Source organism: Mustela nigripes, chromosome 8, assembly GCF_022355385.1.
Source record: "Mustela nigripes isolate SB6536 chromosome 8, MUSNIG.SB6536, whole genome shotgun sequence".
Taxonomy (NCBI): domain Eukaryota; kingdom Metazoa; phylum Chordata; class Mammalia; order Carnivora; family Mustelidae; genus Mustela; species Mustela nigripes.
In genome coordinates, this window is record NC_081564.1 from 67,492,655 (window position 1) to 67,516,055 (window position 23,401).

At 49.2% G+C, this 23,401-nt stretch overlaps 1 protein-coding gene across 1 annotated transcript in view; it reads right to left on the reverse strand.

Moving 5' to 3' along the window:
- Positions 1-23,401, reverse strand: part of MYO5B (myosin VB) — a 340,313-nt gene that overhangs the window by 83,700 nt on the left and 233,212 nt on the right. The window contains exons 13-16 of the mRNA XM_059409632.1: positions 17,358-17,480; positions 15,987-16,070; positions 4,110-4,265; positions 3,147-3,244 (exon numbers count right to left, since the gene is read on the reverse strand). Of these exons, the coding sequence (XP_059265615.1) occupies positions 3,147-3,244; positions 4,110-4,265; positions 15,987-16,070; positions 17,358-17,480 (461 nt within the window). The remainder of the gene's footprint in view (positions 1-3,146; positions 3,245-4,109; positions 4,266-15,986; positions 16,071-17,357; positions 17,481-23,401) is intronic.

Here is a 23,401-nt window from a genome sequence, read left to right on the forward strand (position 1 = left end):
CAGCCTCCTGTATTTTAATTTTATCCCTTCAACGGTAAAGAAAGCGGTCACCAGCATGTCTCTATCAGCCTCCCCGTGCGTGTTACCAGGTGAATCGGAGTGGAAAACCAGCTCCTCCTCGCTAATAGATTTTGGAGGACCACAGTGAGGACCAGTAACACTTAATTCTTTGAAAAGTCACCAAAGATCTACAGGGACCGCTGAAACACAGGAGTGCACTTTCTCCTCCAGTCACTGTGCAGACTCAGCAGAGCCCGGAGCCGAGAACCCGGCCCCCTCGGCAGTCCCGCGCCGCTTCCCTGATTTTCGCACAGGCTGCCAGCTCCCATCACTCTTCAGCACCCCTCTGCGGCGTGCTGCAGTCACATGTGAAGACGCCATGACTCTCAGGGTTGTCCGCGTCTGAGCTCAGGGATCCGTCTAGTTCCTCCAACTAGCGAACCCAGGCAGGTCACACTCCCCCAGGCCACCTCCTCCCCGGACACGTAAGCACCTCCCCGACCCCAGCAGGCTTCTCTGCTCCTACAGCACTCCCATGTACCCATGGTCGGTCCCTTCTATGCTGCTGTCCATGACTAGTGACCGGCAATACCTTAAGGATGAGGGACATTTCTGTCATTCCACGTGTCCTCACCCAGTGTCCAGTGAACAGTGGGTATGATGGATGTTTTTGGAATAAAGGAAGAAGCAGAGGGAAAAAGACTTTTCTACAAGGGATGCTATCAAAGCATGTAGTGTGGGACAGTGGTCCTCCACAGGGGGTGCAATTGCGTCCTCCAAGAAACATGTGGCAATCACAGAGCACTTCTGGTTGTCACAGTGATGGGGATGCTACCAGCACACTACAGTGGACAGGACAACCCTCACAGTAGCATATTACCTGGCCCACAATGTCAAGGATGTGAAGGTCGCGAAAACAGTTATAGGGGATCAAGGGGAGGCATACAGAACTTTCTTTCTGGAATAATCATATACATATATATATATTTGTAATAAAATATTTTAAATAATGTTATATGTTTTACTCATCAACATTTTTGTGCCTCTCACAAATAATCGACACCATCTCTTTGATTTCTTTCATCAGGATGACCTGCTTGAGCCGCCGTTAGCAGATGAAGAAAGGAGGCCAGCGGTACAGGGCTAGCTCGTGGAACAGCCCAACAACTGGGAGTAGAGCTCAAGCTAGAATCCAGGTGCTCTCACCTCGTTCACTATTCTCCCCACTTTATTACAGAGATTTTGGTCCTGAAGGCAAAGGAAGGTCTTAGAAACGTGGGCCATTAGGACTAGACAGGCATTCTGAAAGCCTCCAGCATCTCTTTTCATCTGGGACGGGAGCTCCAGGAGAGAATCCGGCAGGTGGCAGGCACCAGGCTCTGAGGAACGAACTGCTCAAGTCACAGCTGGCACCCAGCCCTTGACTCTCCTCTCCAGGGCCCTGGCACGCTGCCCCTGCCCTTCACACATAATCCAAGTCTTTCACGCATGCTGCCCTTCTAATAGCCTCTCTTCTTCTGGAGTCAGCTGGTAAACAGATGTCACACAGGGGGAATTCCTAACCACTTCTTGGAAATTGGGAGGAAAGGAAAAGAGTCAACAATCAGCAGGCTTCAAAGAAGGCTGACTCGGTGTTGTCTTCCTGACCTTTTCCAGCACAAGGCCCATCTGAGTGCGGGTCAAGCTTTATCAAATAAGAGGAACGGCCAAAGGGAGTTCGGATATTCACTCTGACAGAGTTGCCAAAAGAATTTATTTCCCAGAAAGACGTTATGCTAGGACCAAAAAAGGAAGTCAGAATGCTGGGAATAAAGGGTTTTAAAAATTTAGAAATATATCTCCTCTGACCAGAAGATATAGCCTGTGTGCTGGCTCAGGGCGGTTGGAATAATGGGGTTACAGAGGTAAGTAAGAGACTGTTCTAAAGACTTAGGGCAGTATTCCAGGCATGTAACAGAGTCTCAAACAAGGTGACAGAGGAAGAGAAAAGGGAGACCAAAATAAGACCTTTTCAAGCAGACTCCATGAGACTTTGACAATAACTCGACATTGGGGAGTAAGGACGAGGGAAGAATCAAGGCTTATGCCATCCAATATGGTAGCCATCAGCCAACTACAAGTATGTGAATATAATTAGAATGACAATTCAGTTCCCCAGTCATAGTGGCCACATTCCAAAGCCCACAATAGCCGCACTTGACTTGTGGTTACCGCGCTAGACAATGCAGGTTATAGAACAGTCCAATCCAACACAGAAAGTTCTATTGGATAGCACTGGTTCAGAGCAACTCTCAGGCATGGTCAGTAACGAGCTGTCAGGAAGTGGTTATGCCATTTACTACATAAGAGACCAAAGACAGAGGAACCATTTTGGGGGGGGGGGGGGAGGGACAAGGAGTCTGATTACGGACATTGCTGAATGTAACTCAACCAATGAAAATGCTGGAGGCATTCAGAAACTCCGGAATCTGGCAGAAACTGGAGATGAACAAAGACACTGAAGAGTCACTGCCATACAGACTTGGGTGGGGTCAACCATGTGGGCATGGACGGAGTTGGAAGATGATATCCAAGATAGAGGTAGAAGCAGAATCAGACTAGAGGAGTGGGGTAGGGGAAGATGAGTGGGTAAGAATAAACCCGGAAGCTCAATGGTAGAGGGGATTTGAGACACAGGACCATCTTCATGTCTCCTCACTCAACACGTCGTCTGAGGCCAAGTGTCCCCAGTGGAAGACGTCTTCTCTGACCACTCCAGCTATCCTGCCACCTCTGAATTGAGACCCAGGTACACCTACATTTCATGACACACTTTTATGTGGTTCTCTGATTCAGGTGTGCATACTCCTCAACACCACTGTAAACCCCATGGGACGAGGGAACTGTACCCTCTCATCCTCTTGAATCCTTCTAGACAGCAGACAGGCAGAACCTGGTAAATGTCTGTTGGCTTGTATTCAGCAAGTAAACCATGTGTGAGGTGTGAGATTATTCGTCCTGTTACAGACTTCCCCCCACCACACACACACCTCAAGGCTGTCCTCAGTCTCTTCCACCTGAACTTGTAAGGAAACATGAAGAGACCAGGCTTGATCAGCCTAACCCCAGCCGAGAGGCAGCTGGCCAACGCCCATGGAAGCACTTACTGGAAGGGGAGCTTCTCGTCATTCGGCTTGATGCAGCGCACGTAGTGTGGCGTCGTGGCATTCAGGGTCTCCATGAGCAGATGCAGGGAGGTGCGGAACTGGAGAGACAAGAGTCAGCACCCGGTTATTTTTCTCTAACATGCTGCAGATGTGTAATTAACCAAGAAACTCCTGCAGACTGGTGGGTTGCTGATACGGTTATTGTCGTTATGGATCCAGAAGGACAAGACAAAACACAGAGACCCGGGGTCAGATTCCACCTGACCCTCCTGCCTGCCTTGCTGTAGGTCCAGAATTAAGGCCCTCCCATGTCCTGCCATTAGGGCTGTTCAAACTCAATGGGGGGAGCCCAGTGGCTAACACATCTGACTTAGCACGGTAGATCAAATGAAATAAAAGGTGGGGGGGTCAGTGCTGGGAAATAGGACAGAAGTTATCACAGTGACTGGAGGCTGACAATTGGTAAACCAGAGGTCTGGGAGCCCCAATATCCAGTGCCTGGGCATCCTGGAAGTTGGGACAGTAATGTGAAATGTCCAGAAGAGGCAAGTCCAATACAATGGAAAGGTTAGTGGCTTGGTAGGTCTCAGCAGGCACTCCCTTCTCTTGGGAGAGACACTGGACATAGACTCCCACAAAGACCCACAAAAGGGGCCTCAATTTTCCAAGTCCCCAGGCTTCTTTAACTCAACCTGCAGATTCTAGGACCCTCTTGTTTCTTCTACCAGGTGCCTATGATCCTACCAGGGGAACGAAATGCACTGGGGCTATACTCATCCCCTTTCTCTTTCTGGTCAGTTCTCTCTAGAGACGGTTTCCAGTGTCCTCCTTCAAAGAGCACATATGGGATGAGCTGGGGGCTGAGGCTGCTCTGGCCCCCTCTGACCCTGCAGCCGGCCTTCAACTACAGAGAAGCTGGCCTGGCCACACACATCCTGACCCAGTGTCCTGCCAGAGGCTGACCTGGTGGCCCACGGTTTTCTTGTGCTCCTTATTGGATGCTTTCAGGGGGGGTCTGGCGGAGCGAATGTTGATCTTTGAAGACGAGCCCTTCCCAGATGTAGTAGCAGCGAGAATGGAGTCCTTGTCATCATGAAACAAGTCAGCCACTAGTGGAAACTAGAAGCAAACACAGGAAGAACACTGAACTCAAGATCTCTTGGACTTTCCAAATAGCTTTCTGGTCCATACCCAAGACAGCTAAAAACAAACATCCATACTCAGACTTGCGCACCAAAGTCCATAACCACATTATTCACAGCAGCCACAAAGTGGGGATAACACAAGTATCAATCAGCAGGTAAATGGACAGAATATGGCCGGCCCGTACCATGGAATACTGCTCAGTGACCTAGAGGAATAAAGTACACAATGCCCCACAGCATGGATGGGATGAATCCTGGAGATACATCAAGTGAAAGAACCCAGACACAGAAGACCATGTTGTGCATGATTCTATTCACATGAAATGTCCGGGGAACAGAAAGTTCAGCGGGAGCCAGGCGCTAGGGGAGAAGAAAGTGGAACGACTGCTAACAAGTATAGAGTCTCTTTGGAGTTATGCACGTTTTCTACAATTTAGAATTTCTCCTCTCTGGTCATTCCAAGGGGCCCATCTCTCAAGGCCCAGCCCTGCCTCCTCCATGGACTTTCCCTGGTCTTCCCCTCATGTCTCCATCATGCACCCAGGTACCAGCAAAGGTCTGTGCTGGGCCCTGAGCCCCATGCTTGCTGAGCCTACATATGGCCTCCTAGCCTCCCCCTCGATAGAGGAGGAGGAAGGCCTGGGTAAGAATTAAAGGAGAACATCCACGTAAGCATGTAGTAGTGTGCGCAGCACATCACAGGCACTTAAATATTGCCCAGTTCTATTATCTTTGCTGGGGGGATATACATGAAAAATCTGTCCACACAGTAGAAATTTTGAGCTACAGAGAAGACTCAGAATCATAGAACTTTAGAGCTGGAATATAAAGCATAAAGATCACCTCTTCAAGGGGCAGGTGAGGAAAGAGGAACTCAGGGAGCAGGGACCCTCCAGAATTCTGTTTCTATCTCCATTCCTCCCAGCACTGGCAACGGTGACCAGTATCAGCTCACCAGGGGCTGCTGACTAGTGACTGAGCCAGGGCCTGAACCCCAGCCTCCAATGTCCAGGTCAGAGCCTGTTTTAATAGACAATGGTCTGGTCATTTACACCAGGAGTATGAAGAAACTGGAAATGCACTGGGTTTAAGATACGCTCTCTGAGGCATCTGTTTATCCCACCCATCAGCTCATCATATGGGTTACAAAGCAGTTAAACAACTCTGTATGTGCACACACGGGCATACACGGAGTCAACACACGCTCTGGAAAGTTCCATTCGCACTCTGCACTTTTCGTTGATCACAAACACAGCAGTCATCAGAAGCTCCCAACTTCCATTTTTAAATTTTTTTTTAATTTTTTAATAAACATATAATGTATTATTAGCCCCAGGGGTACAGGTCTGTGAATCGCCAGGTTTATACACTTCACAGCACTCACCATAGCACATACCCTCCCCAATGTCCAAAACCACACCAGCCTCTCCTGTCCCCCTTCCCCCACCCCCCTCAGTTTGTTATGTGACATTAAGAGTCTCTTATGGTTTATCTCCCTCCCGATCCCATCTGGTTTCATTTATTCTTTTCCTATCCCCCAAACCCTCATGTTGCATCTCCATTTCCTCATATCAGGGAGATCATATGATAGCTGTCTTTCTCTGATTGGCTTATTTCATTAAGCATAATACCCTCTAGTTCCATCCACGTCATCGCAAATGGCAAGATTTCATTTCTTTTGGTGGCTGCATAGTATTCCATTGTGTATATATACCACATCTTCTTTATCCATTCATCTGCTGATGGACATCTAGGTTCTTTCCATAGTTTGGCTATTGTGAACATTGCTGCTATAAACATTTGGGTGCACGTGCCCCTTCGAATCACGACGTTTGTATCTTTAGGGTAAATACCCAGTAGTGCGATTGCTGGGTCGTAGGATAGCTCTATTTTTCACCTTTTTGAGGAACCTCCATGCTGTTTTCCAGAGTGGTTGCATTCCCACCAACAGTGTAGGAGGAGGGCTCCCCTTTCTCTGCATCCTTGCCAGCATCTGTCATTTCCTGACTTGTTAATTTTAGCCATTCTGTCTGGTGTGAAGTAGTAGCTCTTTGTGGATTTGATTTGTATTTTCCTGATGCTGAGTGATGTGGAGCACTTTTTCATGTGTCTGTTGGCCATCTGGATGTCTTCTTTGCAGAAATGTCTGTTCATGTCCTCTGCCCATTTTTTGATTGGATTATTTGTTCTTTGGGTATTGAGTTTGCTAAGCTCTTTATAGATTTTGGACACTAGCCCTTTATCTGATATGTCATTTGCAAATATCTTCTCCCATTCTGTCAGTTGTCTTTTGGTTTTGTTAACTATTTCTTTTGCTATGCAAAAGCTTTTGGTCTTGATAAAGCCCAATAGTTCATTTTTGCCCTTGCTTCCCCTGCCTTTGGTGATGTTCCTAGGAAAAAGTTGCTGCGGCTGAAGTCAAAGAGGTTGCTGCCTGTGCTCTCCTCAAGGATTTCGATGGATTCCTTTCTCACATTGAGGTCCTTCATCCATTTTGAGTCTATTTTCATGTGTGGTGTAAGGAAATGGTCCAATTTCATTTTTCTGCATGTGGGTGTTCAATTTTCCCAACACTTTTTTTTTTTTTTTTTTAATGCAGTGATCTACATGTAAATAAAGGTGGTAGTGGTTCTTTAACTCCACGGTCTGGGTTTGAAGTTCAGTCTAAAAGCACAGACTAATGACTGTAAGGCCAAGGATCGCCTCGGATAAGCGGCTCAAGCCCACCCTCACTGCTGGCTCCTCGGGGCTGACATTGGCTGGTGACACCACGAAAGCACTAGGAAAATCTACCATATTCCTGAGTAAGACACGCCCCCAAAATCCCTGTTGGAGGCCCTGGTCATCAGCCTGTGGCTTGGGAGGTCACCCAATGAGGTTAAAGACGTCTCCTAGAGGCAATTGCCAACAGGTGACGATTCGGTTCCTATTTCAGCATTTTGGAAACCAATCAACAACTTCCGTCCACACATGGTATTTCAAAATCATAAATGTTGTCCTTCTCTGGGGGGAAGTAATGTGGCTGTCAGAGGAATAAAGACGACTCAGAGAGGATTTTAAAAATCTATGGCTAAAATGGGCATGTGCCAACATTATAAAAATGATACATTTATCAACTCATCATTTCCATGTACTTTCAAAGAACAGGAAATAAATATTAGGTCCCTGAATGTCAAGCAACTAGATGGACTTGGTTGCTCATTTACTCAACAACACTTAACTGACTGCCACACATCCCACAGAGAAATACTGTGCTCGGAGCTGGGGACATAAATATGAGCAAAAACAAACAGAGCCTCTTAGGTATCATGGAGTTTATGATCTAGCATGGAAGGTGAACTCTCACCAGTTAACCCCATAATGAAAAGCCAAATGACAAAAGATAATTTCCTCAAGGAAATAAACAGATGCACATGACTGAATGAAGACCCTGGGGTAGCAATCAGGAAAGACTTCTCTTAGGAAGGGATGTTTGAGCTGGTGGGTCATTGGAAGGGGGGCGGTTAGGAAAGCACGTTAGCAAGTATCTACATCTTCAGGGAGCTAATTGGAAGGCACTACAGCTTTGGTACACACCCTGAGGGGGAAGCATGAAAGCCCAGCTTGTGCAAAATCCTCTTTATCGTAAAGGCAATGTGAAGCCATTAAAGGTGTTTTCGGTGTGCCTGTGTGTGCAGGGCAGGCAGGGGGTGGTTTAAATAATAGCAGCTAACATTTATGGAGCACTTAGAATGCACCAAGTGTAAAATTCATTCAGTTCTCCAAAAGACCACTTGGTAGGCCATCCCCTTTTACAGATGGGGAAACAGAGGCTCAGAGCCCTAGATCACAGAGCTGGTCAGCAGCAAAGCGAAGATTTGCACCCAGACAGCCTGGTCCCACAGCCCACGCAATGGAGGGTCACAGAAGGGAGCAACGACCAGGGATCTTTCAGGGAAGATCGCGCCAGGAGCAGCACGACTGAGCAAAGTCCGCCGCACAGGAAGCTCTGGGATACAGCAGTATAGAAAAGAGCCCGCAACCTAACAGGTCTCTGGAAGGTACGGTGCTACGGGGCCCACACTGAGTGAGGGTCATGAGACATTTTAGATCCAACTCTGCCACTGAATTAGCTGTGTGGCCCGTGGCAAGCTCCTAACCTTACTAGATTTAAAATTTCTCATCTGTAAAAATGAGGGAATTGAGTAAGAGGATTCCTTTAAGTTTGATCTGGACTCCTGCATTTTCTCCTATCTGTAATCGCTCCCTGTTCGTAGATGCCCTCCCTTCAACACACAGCTAGGTTCAAGTTCCTTCCATGCGGGACCACCTCCTGGTCTAGCCGGATCTCCCTGTGCCACGTCCCCCGCCTCCCCACTCCGGCCATCTCAGGCAAGGCGTCCGCGGACACCACCTGGATCAACCCTTCCCGACCCCTCCCGACACAACATGCCATGTTCTGCCCCCACACTGCCTAAACCCGCCCTGAGAGTGCCTTCTGGGGACCAACCCTACTTGCTGGATCCAGTGGCTGCAAGTGGACCAGATTCACTCGCGGTCCAACTTCTGGTTGCTGAAGGACCCAAGTCCCTCCTCAGAGGCCCTCCTCCCCCACCGGGCAGCTCTGCTTCCCTTCCCTCCCACAGCTCTTTCCCGGCCGCTCCCACGGGCCCATCTTCCTGCCCATCTCCCCGCAGTGCTGTTGTCTCCCAGGACAGCATCTTCGCCATGGATCTTTTCTAACCCTTCTTCCCTGCACCGTCTCCTCCACACCTGTGGCTTCCACCACCCCCTTCAAGCCGGTCTTGCTGTTCTTCCATAACCAATGATCTGCTCCGTGCCTTCCTCCCTGTGTGAGTTCCACTGGAATCTCCAAATCTGACACGGCCTACACAGCCCTCACCTCCCAGCTGCCCAAATTTGTATTAGAGAGCCTGCCAACACCCTACTTCTTATCCCTATATCCCCAGGTTCTGCCCACGGTCAAGTTCCAGGAGTCCTGAATCACCAGAACGCCGCTGTCCCAGCTCAGGCCTTCCCGATCTCTCCCAGACCACTGCGTGTACTTAGAACCTGAGGGTCCAACTCCAGACACACCTTCATCCCAATGTAGCCTACGCGCCAGCCAGAGTCTTCTCCAAACACAAACTTATCCAGCCACTCCTTGTGTAAAGAAAGACTCGTGGATCCTCCCGGTGTGGGGCAGAGAGCCACCATCACAAATAGTGAGTGAGAACACGGGGAGCGGCAGAAACAGGAGTGAGTGGGAGGCAGGGAGAGACGGCCCGGGCACAGGAGGGATGGGGGACTGATGGCAGAGGCGCACGCGAGAAGGGTCAAGTGCCCAGACTGCAGCTGAGAAACTCCCCCAGGGGAAGAACCAGAGGCTCAAGGCAGGTTCGCATTTTAAAGACCATGATTCATCCAGTCTGTGGTGTCTAAACACAATGCTGACTAAATTGTAATTCACTTACTTTCTAAAATGGATTTCTAAGACATCTGAGTCAAGGGTAAAAGTTACCACATGCATGATGATACTGTTTCGGGAGTCTAATTTACAGAAATCATTAGTGGTGGCTTCTTCTTTGAAAAATCTATTAACTTCTAAGGTCAAGAGAATGTATTAAAGCCATACACGGAACTTTGAAATCAAGTTCAACTGTAAGACGACTTTTAAATGGAAGCCCCTTTCTCTTGCTTCCATCACACATTCATCCCCGGGCCCCACGCTAGAATGTGGGAAAGAACATGGCCAAGGTGTAGTCTGGAGAACTTGCGTTTTATCTTAGAAGTGAGGTTTTAATTCTAGGTCTTGGCTATTGAGACGGTGTTTGGAAATGGCAGGATGTCTGGGGTGGAGAGGGAGAGGACTTGGTTGAGACCTCACCTCGAAGAAAAGCAGTAAAAAGAACAGTCAGGAAATACTGATGACTGTACCATCCTACCCCCCATCCAGCCACTGGGACATGGCGCCTGGTCTAGACAGGGACCTCCTGGTCTCAGCAGGGTCCCAACCATAAACTAACCTCAAGTCTCAAGGAAACATAGTCACACCCAGTTCCTGCCGGACTAACAATTCCTGCAGAAGAATGAGCATTCGAGAATGTTTTTTTTTTTTTCTTTCACTGACTCCAGTTACGCTTCCAAGGCATTGGGAAGTCTGTCTCTGAGCTGAGGGACCAGGAACGCAACGACTCCAGCTCGTCTGGGGGCAGCATCCCTGGCAAGCAGCATCCACGGGGCCTTTCTGAGAATCTGTCCCCTCCAACCATGAAGACACTCAGACAATACCTCCAGACTAACCAAGCCCTTGCCTGACACCGCTGGTCACGTACTTCCAAGTGTCCAGTGATAATGGCTTTGGTACTCTCTGCTAGTCAGGGCTAGAGCTAAATTTTTAAAAGCCCGAGGCAAACCTATTTGAAGAGGGATTAAGACAAGTATGAAAACGCTTTGTGAAGACCATGCGACAGTTGAAGAGAAATGTCCATTACAGCTGTATACATAGCTGTTACCTTAGAAATCATGCCTGTTCACTTCTGTAGGAATATAAGACACCTTTCCTGTAAAACAGACGCATAAAAGCAAAATAAAGACGTGCTCAAAAAAACCATTTGATTGGAATCTCTTGGCCAGAATCTTATCCATGAAACCTCGCTGCACACCTACTAAAAAATACACTTTCTTTTTGGGGTGGTTTTCACATAAGCACTGCTGCCCTTTGGGGAAAAAAGCTCCAATTTTTAGTTACAAAATATTTTCTTTAAAGGGGTTTAAAATGGGCTTTGGAGGAAAAGTCTCAGCACTTCTTTTTTTTTGTTTCAAATGGGCTTTGGAGGAAAAGTCTCAGCACTTCTTTTTTTGTTGTTAAAGGCAAAATTGGACCTTCCCGTACTGGAAAGGGGATGATACAGTTTTATCGACTAAAGAGTTCTCTCTTCCCTACTGACTTCTAAATACAATCAGAAGCTTTTTAACTACCAGCGCCGACTCATCTTAAACAGGAAGCACTTCGAATGCCCTTGAAAGTGTTATGCTGTGTGTCAATTATATCTTCAAGCGGTTCTATGAAAAATAGGTTCAAAAATACTTTTTAAATTGAAGTAGGCTGAACGGCGGCATGTTAGTTTCAGGTGTGCACAATGAGGATTCAACAATTCTACGCGTTACTCAGTGTTCGACATGCTAAGTGTCTCCCCGATCCTCTACTTCTTCCCTCCCCGTGCCCACCCACGGAAGAGAGGGGATATCTGCAAGCGATGGGGAACTCAACATCAAAAATAATCGATTTAAAAAACTTAAAGATTCAGAGAGCTTAAACAGACAACTTCCCAAAGACGATGCACAGATGGTAAAGGGACACATGAAAAGATGCTCAGTATCACCTCTCGTCAGGGAACTGCAAATCAAAACCACAAGGAGGTATACCTTCCGTGAAAATGGCTAAAATAAAAAAACCCAAGAAATAACAAGAGCTGGCGAGGACGACGGCTTGACAAAAGGGAGCCCTCACGGGCTGTTGGAGGGAATGCAAATTGGTGCAGCCACTGTGGAGAACAGTACGGAGGTTCCTCAACAAATTAAAGTTACCACAAGATATAGTCATTCCGCTGCCGAGTATCTACCCATAGAAAATGAAAACATGAATTTGGGAAAAAAAATACTCTTTAAAAAAGCAGATGTGTTTGCTCAAAATGGAATGTGTCTGTAACCTGTAAGAAACTTAGGGGTGTGGAAACAGACACATGCACAGTGTCGTTCCCTGAGGAGCGGAGGCCGAGCCAAAGTGGTAGAAAGGAGACCCAGAGCACACAGCCCCGGGCCTTGTCTGAGGTACACCACTGCCAACTCTTGAACCTCAGGGATTGCCACGGCCCAGAGTAGGTGGCCTTGGCCCAATATGGTCTCGTTGACCTCTGTACCATATCGGTCTCGAGCTCCCGTCTGCTGGGATGAGTGAGGAGCCCGCCTCGGGACTGCCGGCCTGGGAAACAGCACCCGGGATGGCCCCGGCTGCCCAAGGCTTACAGACAAACCCATCAGTGTGGCTCTGGCACCGGAAATCTTAAATATGTGCTCCTTTAGGATTTTTTTTTAACAAAATATTGTTTCTTTAATAATAAACACTGGGACCGAGAAACCTCCACTTCTAGTACCTAAAACAAATCAGTCTGTTAAGGACTTAAAGTAGTGTTTTAAAGAGGCATTTCCCAAGTCTCTATTTATAGCTCTCCAGTAGCTGAGAAAGCAATTAGCCACATTATAACCTCTTAGGCGGTATAACTGGCTTTACTAATTGCATTCTCATTAACACTGTTTTATTTCACTGCTCTTGGTGGGAGGGCTTTAAACATCCCTCTGGCTGGTAGGCTACACGGGAGTCTTCCGGCCCATCCTGCTTAATTATTCATAATGATTTCTTAGTTTCTTATCAGGGGTGCCACACGAAAGAAAAAAGCTAGCAGGTGTCCCATAAATTAAAAATGCTCTAAGTAAAATTATGGATTTACATATGGGATTTGAGATTTATCTACGCTCAGAGAGATGGAAAGTAACACAAGAAATGGGGCACTAACTCCATGCCACAGAGCCTTACATCTCTCGAGGTCTTTATTTTACACGCTCTAACACAGAGTTGGAAACATAAACCTCATAAGACTTCTATAAAAACAAAGTTTTAGAGATGACAGTGGCTCAGGGAACAAAACTTCAACAACGCCACCATGACAGGTACGGCCAGACATGTCCACCTGTCCAGAGAATTTAAAGCACAGGGAGAACCACTCTTTGATGCGTAGCTGCAGTCTGGTCGGGCCCATTTGCAGGTTTATAGGGACCCAGTTTCAAGCTTTGCTTTCTGCCTTCTGGGATGTCCGCAGTGGGCGGATGGCAGAGAGTTCTTAGCCCCCCCCCCGCCCCCCAGCTAGGGTCTGATAGACCTGGAAGCCCCTCCCAGCTAACCTTGAATGCTGTGAGGTGCTGGGAGGGGGCTGAAGGTTGGCATCAAGGTCACCGGTTCTTTAGAAAGATTAGTTGGTAAAGGGGAAAGCTAGAGTGTAACAGGTGGGTAGGGAAGGATTGTTATCTTTTAAGAGTAGATCCCAGACCTACCTTATACTCCTTATTTGGGAATATCCACAGACTTTGGATGTGCATACTCTTTGAACCATCCACCTCACTTCTAAAAATTTACCTGACTGGTGTAATTGCACAAAGATGTATGCAAAGAGCATTTGTTGAGGCATTATTTCAATGAGCAAAACATCAAATGTTTAAAAAAGAGAAGAGACACATGGTCATGTGGGAAGACAGCAAAGATGTAAGTGGAAAGTCAGAACTGTGTATAATGTGATTCATTTCAGCTGTACCAGTTTGCGTACATATGCAGAATGGCACCTGATGAAAAGGTGGGCCAAGGAATAGCAGAGAATGCTTTCAAGCTATTTAACTGTTGAATGTATACTGCATTTCTAATAAAAACCCAGTCTCCCCAACCTAAAATGACAGCCCCTGTACAGAAAAGAACTAACACAGAAAGCTTGAGACGATTACCCTTGGAAAGGCCTGCTTGTCAGGCTGACCCCTGGCTGGGTTCTGGGGACTTGGATTTGCGGGGGGAGAGGGGGTTCACCACACTCTGGTAAGAATGGGTCACTGGGTCTGAATGGTTTATGGAAACAATTTGGTTTATGTTGAACACCTACTTCCTTCTGGGAGTCTGGAATTTCGGGACATGCTAGGTAAAGAATACCTGTGTAACTGACTCCCAGTAAAAAGGTCTGAGCCTTAGCTCAGACAAGCTGCCCTGGCTGATATATATCACATGACCACAAACCAGGCGCCACTGGGCAAGGCCTCCTGCGAGCATGGGCCTGGTTTCCCCTGGACTTTACCCCACTCACTGCTCCGTATCCTTTTGGTCTAAGTCATCATAGCCTCAAGTATAACTATCTGCTGAGTTCTGGGGATCGTCTTCTTAAATAATTGAATTTGGGGGTGGCCACGGGAACTCTCAACTAATTTTTTTTTTTATACCACCTTCTTGACCTTCATGGCATTACCAAAATTCATAATTAAACTACCTTTTTCACTGGACTGTAAGAACCATGAGGTTAACTATATGTATTCGTTAACACTACGTAACACATAAATACCCACTAAAGGGGGGAAAATGTCAGTTAATAAAAGATGATCTGCTGGAGAGATGCCTCTTACTTTTCAAGATCCCCGAGAGACACTCAAAACAAAAATCAGTACACCGGCAGAACCCAACTCTGTACTTAAATGGAAAGTACCAGACTCTCTCCCTGCCACCCACCCCTCACTTGTGCTCCTGAGAGAAATGTGAAGTTTCTCAGCCTCTGAGGTCACTGTGTCACTAACAGGAGGCCACAGGGCTCTAAGCCTCTAAGAAGCAATGGCGCAGCGTGCTCCAGGAGCTGGTGCCACCCACTTCTTCTCTCCCTGTGGCTTGTGCCTCCTCGGTCCCTACCTCCCCTTGCAAAGAATGGAAAAGTCCTATAACTTGGCAACCTGAGAGGTTAATCTTGCATTGAATTTCAAAGTGAGTTTCACATTCATCCAGATTTCCCTCCAGGACGACTCATTCCCAGAGGCTGCAGCTCTCCAGAGGACCCTGGGCAGAGGGGTCTACCCTGAGCCGGTTACGTGTCTATACTGGGCTACACTCACCCTTCTGTCCTTGGGTCTGTTTTGCTGGGTGTATTTTCTCCATTCCGGCACCTTGCCCTGTTACATTCATCTGAAGCTTATCACCGAGAGCCATTAATCTGCAATTTCTAGCGTTATCAGGCCCCTGCAGCCAGTTCAGGGGCAGGAGGTCCAGAGAAAGCCTCCCAAACCCTGGAGAGTCCCTTTCTGGGTTTTCTCCAAAGGGCTGCAGCTGGCCCCTGGGAATCGTGGTGCCCAGACTACCCGCTCCCCAGCTCCCGGGCCCTCTCCCCACGCCTCCTCACTTTTCAGCGACCATGTGATCATGAGCCGCTCACAGCCCACGAGGATGTGAGCACCCGCAGGGGAGAACTGGTCTCATCCACCTTTGAGCGATGCTGGCTGGGTGTGGGGCAGGGCCTCACAACGCAGGCACTTACTCTGTGCCTAGGTCAGTCAGGGCCTCGTGTCCTCTGCCGGGAGAACGGACACAGTACTTGCCATCTTTCTGTTACGCTCGTGAGAAGGAAATGAATTCTAGAGATAAACCGGTTTCGGAATGTCAGCTATTAAGTGTCCCTCACAGCCCACCCTCTGCTCCATTGAACTTTTTGCTTATGGGAGGCCCTGTGGGGACCGCACAGAAACGAAGTGCGTGGAGAGCAGGATTGGAGGCGTCTGAGTTATCCGCCCACCTGCAGGGAAGAGAGGTGACAATGACACCAGGGCCGCAGGGACGTTTTCCTTGCCGCCCCTGCTGCGGTCTCCCCTCCTGACGGTCACCTCACCCCGCGTCCCCCGCCCCTCACGCTTCCTCCTTTCCCAGGCACCCCGTCCTTCACCGTCTTCTGCTCTCTCCCCTCCACTGGGCCAGCCTCAGCCGTCTTCAGATGGAGAGAACCCACAAGCCCCCTCACAGGCGCCCTGCCTGGCATCTCTGCCTTGCCCCATGCTCCAGACAGGGGCCGACACGCCGCACGCCCAGTCCTGCTGGGTCCTGCTGTGGGCGTCCCTGCTCCAGCACCCCTGCTCTGGTCCCCTTTACCTTGCTGGCCTTCAGGATGTTGATCTGCTCTTCATACACTGTGTCTCTGTTTTTCTCCAGAAAACCATCTGAGAGGTACTCCACCTGGGGCCCCAGAGGGAAAGAGAAACAGGGCTCAAGTGCTTCAGCCTGACCGAACACCTCCCACAGCTACCTGAGAACAGGAGACATTTCAGCTCACCCCTCTGTGTTTTCTGACGAGTGGTGAGTAGCTGGTAAACACACAGTTGTTCCCATTTAAAACGCAGACCCAAGACGTGATCAGGATTTATACAGAGGAAGTTGAGTATTCATTTTGTGGAAAAACATTGTTTTAAAAAAGAAAACATTTAAAAAAAAACATTGTTTTAAAAAATTCCCATAAGAGGACCTAAGGCCTCCTTTGGGTGTTGAAAGGGCCATCAAATTAGAATCTGCATTTTGGGGGGATGCCTGGGTGGCTCACCTCCTTTGGGTGTTGAAAGGGCCATCAAATTAGAATCTGCATTTTGGGGGGATGCCTGGGTGGCTCAGTCGGTTAAGCGGCTGCCTTTGGCTCAGGTCATGATCTCAGGGTCCTGAGATTGAGTCCCACATCAGGCTCCTTGCTCCACAGGGAGCCTGCTTCTCCCTCTGCCTCTACCTGCTACTCTGCCTGCCTGTACTCTCTATTTCTCTGACAAATAAATAAATAAAATCTTAAAAAAAAAAAAAAAGAATCTGCATTTTGTCTTTGAATAATTTAATTTGAGAGAGTGCACACATGCAAGTGTGTGTACAGAGCGGGAGGCAGATAGAAAATCTCAGAGCCCTCGCTGAGCACAGAGTCTGAGGCGGGGCTCGATATCACAGCCCTGAGATCATGACCTGAGCCAAAACCGTGAGTCAGATGCTTAACCGGCTGAGCCGCCAAGATGCTCCTGGAGTCTGCATTTTAGGGCGACCCCAGTGACTTATGTGCAGATTACTATTTGGAAAGCAAAGGCTAGGGCAAGCAGAACAGAAATCGATGTAGGAAAATTCTGTGTACACCAGGTGTGGGAAAGGAGCCACCCAAAGAAGAGCGCCATTCTGTTTTCATGCCTTCCTTCTCCCTCTGGGGTAGATTCACGACTGTTTTATGGGCTCCTGTCCTCCCAGGAGAGAGACGCTCAATAAATGTTTGTCAGCCACATGGCTGGTGAGCTGCAGTCCCTCCCCTCCAGCACCTGGGGCTCTGCCAATGTAATGACAGTTTGATGTATTACAGAGGGGGCTGGGGAAGGAAAGAGAGGGTAGACAAAGACCCTAAGAGTCTCAGGTCACTTGAATTCAAAAGATCCCACATTCTCTTAGCCTTGAGTCCCTGTAGGGTGGGGCTCACAGCACACCCAAGCCCACGAAGAAACTCACCTTGTCAGCAAAGTGGACGACAATGAAGGCTGTGTTGGACATGCGGGGTTTCTGGAAGTGTTGGCTGCCAGAGTGCCGGTCATAGAGCTTCTGGGCCCAATTCTGGTCAGTTCCTTTGGGGACCTGCAGAAACATGTAAGAGGACAGAGTGCTCTGTGAAGAGGAAAAAGCAAGCAGAGAGCTGTGGCAGAGGGAGATGGAGTCCACCAGTAAATCGATCTCACAGGGGCCAGACCCCAGCTGGACAAGGAAATCAAGTTCTGGCCACGAACGCTTTGGATCCCGCATGGCCTTCTCTCAACACGCCAGGTGGGTTGGCTCCAGTGGTGTCCCCAGGAATGCACGTAGCCTCAAAGAATCTTCTGGTCGAGATGCTGATAGGCATAGGGGAGCATCAGTTTGGAGCCCGAGGTCGCAGGAGCAGCGTCAGAACAGTTCTGAAGATGTGGCTTCCCCTAGCTGGGCCAGAGGCCCCAGTGTCATGACAGTGCCATGCCCACCCCTAGCGCTGTGCTCCCGCTCACTCGGCCCAGTGCCTGCAGCAGGAATGCCCGCCCTCTCTGGCTCATCGAACCACCACTGTCTGGGCTCAGCTCAAGCCCGCCCTCCTCTCTGAAGCCTTCCCTGGCTACTCTTGATCTCACCTGGGAATGCCTCACGATTATGCTCTTACACATACACTAATGCAGTCCATCACTGGGTTTTGTGCATCACTTTGTCGCTACAAACTGTAAGCTTGATGGGCTCAAGGAGGGTGCCTTACTGTTTTTTACCTGCCCCTCAAAGCACTTGGAATTGGGTTTCAGGCACACACTGGGTATTAAGATCTAGTAAATGAGCTATGCAACACTTTCTCCACCATCCTCAAGTTTATATATTTTTTAAAGATTTTGTTTATTTGTCAGAGAGAAAGAACAAGCAGGAGAAGCAGCAGGCAGAGGGAGAAGCAGGCTCCCCGCCGAGCAAGGAGCCCGACTGTGGGACTCGATCCCAGGATCATGATCCGAGCCAAAGGCAGATGCCCTACCAACTGAGCCCCCCAGGTGTCCCAAGTTTAAATTCAGAAGTTTCATGACAGTAAGTGTTCTGGGGCAGCCCCTTTCAGTATCTTCCGGGCTGGCTTCAGAATGGAAACAGCATCAGGGTGCCTGTGGGGCTCACAGTCGTTAAGTGTCTGTCTTCAGCTCAGGTCATGATCCCAGGATCCTGGGATCGAGCCCCACATTGGGCTCCCTGCTCATCAGGAAGCTTGTTTTTCCCTCTCCTACTCTCCCTGCTTGTGTTCTCTCTCTCCCTATGTCTCTCTCTCTGTGAAATAAATAAATAAAATCTTAAAAAAAAAAAAAAAAAAGTGAAACAATATCTTGTTTTGTTGAAAATATAACACAGAGTCACTGTAGCCACGATTCGATTGGCCAGGATGATAGGGGGTGGTGTGTCTGCCACTATCATCCCTGAAGGCCACTGTGCACACCCACTCCTCGCTTACAGCTCACAGCTGGGCCTGGCCTCCATTCCTTTACATGGTAAATGTGGGTTGACCCTTACACCAGCCATTTAAAAGGGTTTTATTTAGTAAACTAACAAAATAAGTGGCATAAGAAAAATGCCTACATGCTTAAGCACAAATTTCTTAGATAGTAAGTAAGCAACCAGATTCTTCTCCATATTCAATTTAGTGTGACCATTATTGGATACCCAGTGCCAAGTGCTGTAGGTAATTCAAGAAAAGAAAACCTTCTCTTGATAGAAGCTATTAATTGTGTTGAGCAGACAAAATACATTGGATTTGGCACTTTTAATACACTGTTTTGGGCGCCTGTGTGGCTCAGGGGGTTAAAGCCTCTGTCTTAAGCTCAGGTCATGATCCCAAGGTCCTGGGATCGAGCCCCAGATCGGGCTCTCTGCTCAGCAGGGAGCCTGCTTCCTCTTCTCTCTCTGCCTGCCTCTCTGCCTACTTGAGATCTCTGTCAAATAAATAAATAAAATCTTTAAAAAAAAATACACTGTTTAATATTGGTCTTCAAGCATCCTGAGTTTAGAAACACCAGGTACAGGGGAAGGAACAGGTCCGCAGAGCAGGGCTACAGGAGGCAAGGCCGAAGGACAGGAACCCAGTGGTCCACAAGTGGCAGGACTGGGACAGACCGAACAGGAAGGGTAAGATGTGAAGACAAGACTCGCTTAGGTCAACAAATTTGCCAGCATCAAAATCATCTTGACTTGACAATGAGAAACCGGACTTCCGTTAGTAGACGGACTCTGTAATCCTACATCTTCCCTAATTCAGCTTGGCATGCATCAGTGACCAAAGCAGGAAAACAACATGTTCACACATTTCTTAACCACCACCCTCAATGAAAAGTAAGGGCCAAGAGAATTAACAATTACGATTCTCAGATAATACCAAGAGTGAATGCCCATGGCACTTACCATTGATCAGTTTTCTATACATTTTAGATGCATAGACTCATTTAATCATCACAAGATTCCTATCAGCTAGGTACTATGTTTATACAATTTTACAGATGAAGAAATGGACACAGAGAGGTTAGGTAACTTGCCCAAGGTCACACAGCTGGGAAGCAGCAGAGCTGAGGTTCAAACTGGGCCAGGTTGACTCCAGAACAAATGCTTCCCGCTACTGTGCTTTCCTGCCTGACAACAGAGAATCAAAAGCAGCCACGAACATGGGGTGAGACGGAAGGCACTTATCTCCAAAAAGGATTTGAAACAAGCACAGAAGAAAGCAAATCTTATGTTTTGATAAAATCTGGGTTGTGGGATCAGTAGCTCTGGAATGTTCTGAATCAAATCCTTTAGAAAATACTACATGTGGCTTCATGCAAGTGGCCTTCCTCTCTTCTCAAAATAACATGAAGAGCCTGGATCCTAGATCTGTCCTCCTCTACGTGAGGACAGTCCCTCAGAGACCCAGTCCCCCTGACCTGCAGGGTTGGCCACTGGTCAGATCAAAAGTACAGGTTTGAATGCATAGGAAATGTCCAGAATAGACCAATCTTTAAAGACATTAAATAAATGAGAGTCTGCTTTGGGTGGTGGAGGGAGTCTGGGTGGTGGGGGTTGGGGAAGTGACTATGGGGGAGGGAAGAGTGACTAGCAGTGGGTTCTGCTACTGGGGCACAACTCTTAACAGACTGCCAACCAGAGGTTGTGTATTTTAAATGAGTGAATTTTATGGTATGTTAATTGCATTTCAATAAAGCTGTTAAAATGCATTAATGCATTTAATGATTTTAATCTTTGTTATTGAAACTATAAAATTTTTAAAAATAAGGAAGAGGGAAGAGGGTGAGTCCTCAGGCTCCCCTAGCCCTTCTCCCCCATCAGCCTGCATTTCAAGCCCAGGGCCTAGGGTGCTCGCGGGCAGCTGGGGGCAGAGACAGGCTCCTTCCTCTGCTCCTGGCTGCCATCCCCAGTGCCGGTTCCAGGATTTTACATTTCCATCTTCACAAAATGCCCCTCTGTGTGCTCAGCAAAACACTGAGTTGGGCCGAGTCCACAGGTCAACTCCTCTTTCCTTCAAGTCCTGCTGGGCACTTAGTACCATTCAAAAAAAAAGTACCGTGCCAAATAAATAAATAAATAACCATCCATCACGTTTACTGAGAGATGCTACCTCTGCAGATGAGGACACTGTGCCCAGATAGAACCGGGAGCTGGCCTCAATGACCGCCATCTTTTCATGGTCTTTGACCTTCCCTGTCGGCAGGACAGCCATTCCCCTGCTTCCTGCCCTCTCCGCCAGCCCCCCGGCTGCCGCCTCCTGCACAGGACTCATAATCATCTTCATGGGGAAGCAGAGGAGCCAACCAAGCAGGACCCGGAAACAGAGCATCCACAGGGCCCCGCCCCCCCACCTCCCGTTGGAGGGAGTGCTTCTCCCCACCAGGGACCCCACCAGGGTCCTGTGCACTCACCGGCTGGCCTCCTGCAGCCATGGCCTGGGGAGGGGGGTGTCAAACTTACTGCCTCTGCTGCCTCACCTCATCCTCCCCACGAAGTCGCAGAAGCCAGGCTGCTGCCCGGACAGCTCCCTGACCAAATTCTCTAACCCACAGGCTTGCTGCCAGAGGCAGGGCCCTGTGACCCTCTCTGTACCCTCCTGCAAGTCTTTTGTCTTCCCCGCCTGGACAAAGGAGAGCAGGATGCCTCCCTGCTCCCCTCTCTCCTGTCTGGCCAGCGACATCCATAAGAAGTGATCACACCTGTCCCTGCCTCCCAGCCCTGCATCCGTAGAGCCTTCAGAGTCCAGTCCAAATGCACTCTCTGGACAGAGCCTCCCATTCTGATCGTTCTCACTTTCCAGTGGCACCTGCCACCACCACGGGGTCTGGACAGGTCGGACCACTTCAAGTTCTCCCAATGTGACACTCCTTTGACCCAGAAGGCCACCTCACTCCCGACTTCTCTTCATCATTAGCCCTTTGGGGGCTGCTTCTCCCCACACAGTCACCTCCTCCTGAAAGTTCCCACCCTGTCGCCGTGGTGATGACTGCAGCCCTGGCCTGACCCCTTGAGGTGCTGTGTGAAGGGCAGAGACTCGGTGGCAGGAACAAGGGCTTCACTGGGCAGGTGAATGAGCAGAGGTGGGAAGGCCCCTTCACCTCCCTCCCTCTCGGGTTTTGACCTGTTCGCAAACATGCCGGACAAGGAGAGCTCGGGGGCAACAAAGCACGAACCCTTGAGCTTAACACTGAGCGAGCTCTCCTGAGAGCAGGCTGGCCCCAGGTGAGAAGCAGGGGGCCTTCAGGATGCCATCCCTCCACTGCCTCAACAGGGAGTTACGGAAGATCTGCCCTTTTGCCAGCTTTTTAGGCCAGGCCCCGAAAACGGAAGAACCCTACTCCCCAGAGCAGAGCCTGCTTCTGGCCTCAGGACTGCCCTCGAGTCCCCAGACTGAGTGCCTCTGCGGTGTTACTCGCAAGCACTGCTTCCAGGGGTCAAAGCATCACTTTCAGAAAATTCCTGCTGATGCGAGCATGTCACTTACAAGGAAACACGCTTCAACTGACCTGTCCTATCCCATCAGCCCCAACTCATTGCTCCCCCAGAAGAGGGAGGGCAGGGAATGCCGCTCCAAATATGGCCTATATCATGCCCCAAAGCAGCCTTAGAGAGCAGTGGGCACGGGAGAGTTTTAAGAGTAGCCTGGAAAGAAATACCAGCTGCAAGCAGACCCCTGTGTCCTCCCCCCTGGTTACTGATGGAGTGGCCTGGGGCAGACGGACCACAGATCCAGGATTGCAAGAAGGCTCTTCCCCCTGAAGGGGCCCTGGGGGACTTCAGTCACTCCGTGAACACCCCTGTGGCTGCAGGCACCCATCACGGGCTCTGGGGGGAGCCACCCCTGTGCTGCTCCTATAAATCCCCCAATTTCTAATTTAAATGCCAGCCCACTGGCTCTGCCTGCCGCTGTGTGTCTTCTCCAGGAAAAGCGATTTCCCAGTGGCCGCTTTTAGAGCAGGAGTCTAATTCTTCATGTGGCTTTGTGTCCTGTCACATGGGGGTCACGGGGCAATCCCATTCTTTCTCATTCTGTGGCGTGTGTCTGAGCGGCAGTGGAGGGGAGGGACGTGGTCTGAGGCAGCTCCGCTGTTCCACAGGATGGTCCCTGAGGGACGCCGTGTCACTGGGGTGCAGCCAGCTCCGGGGGGACTCCCTCCCCCGCTCAGGCTCACAGCCAGTGGTGCTGCCAAAGGGTGCAGCAGGCCCCCAACCCCCGTTTTGTGGAGTTGGGTGTATGATGGTAGGCTCTCCCTACAGCAAAACACACCCTGTCAAGGCACACGAGGCCCGTGAGTTCTGACAAAGGCACCACCTTTCGGTTCACCCACTGCCTGCTCACGTCAGGCTGCACTGAAGCACTTACCTCAGCAGGGATGGGAGGGGGGAAGCTTTCCACCCCGGGGCTTTGTACTCCTCCTTAAAGAGGTGCTTGTCTTGCCCGCCCTGCTCCTCCCCACCCGTGTCCTCAGCCACCACAGAATTTCACCAAGTCCCGCTGGCAGGAGTGACACCCC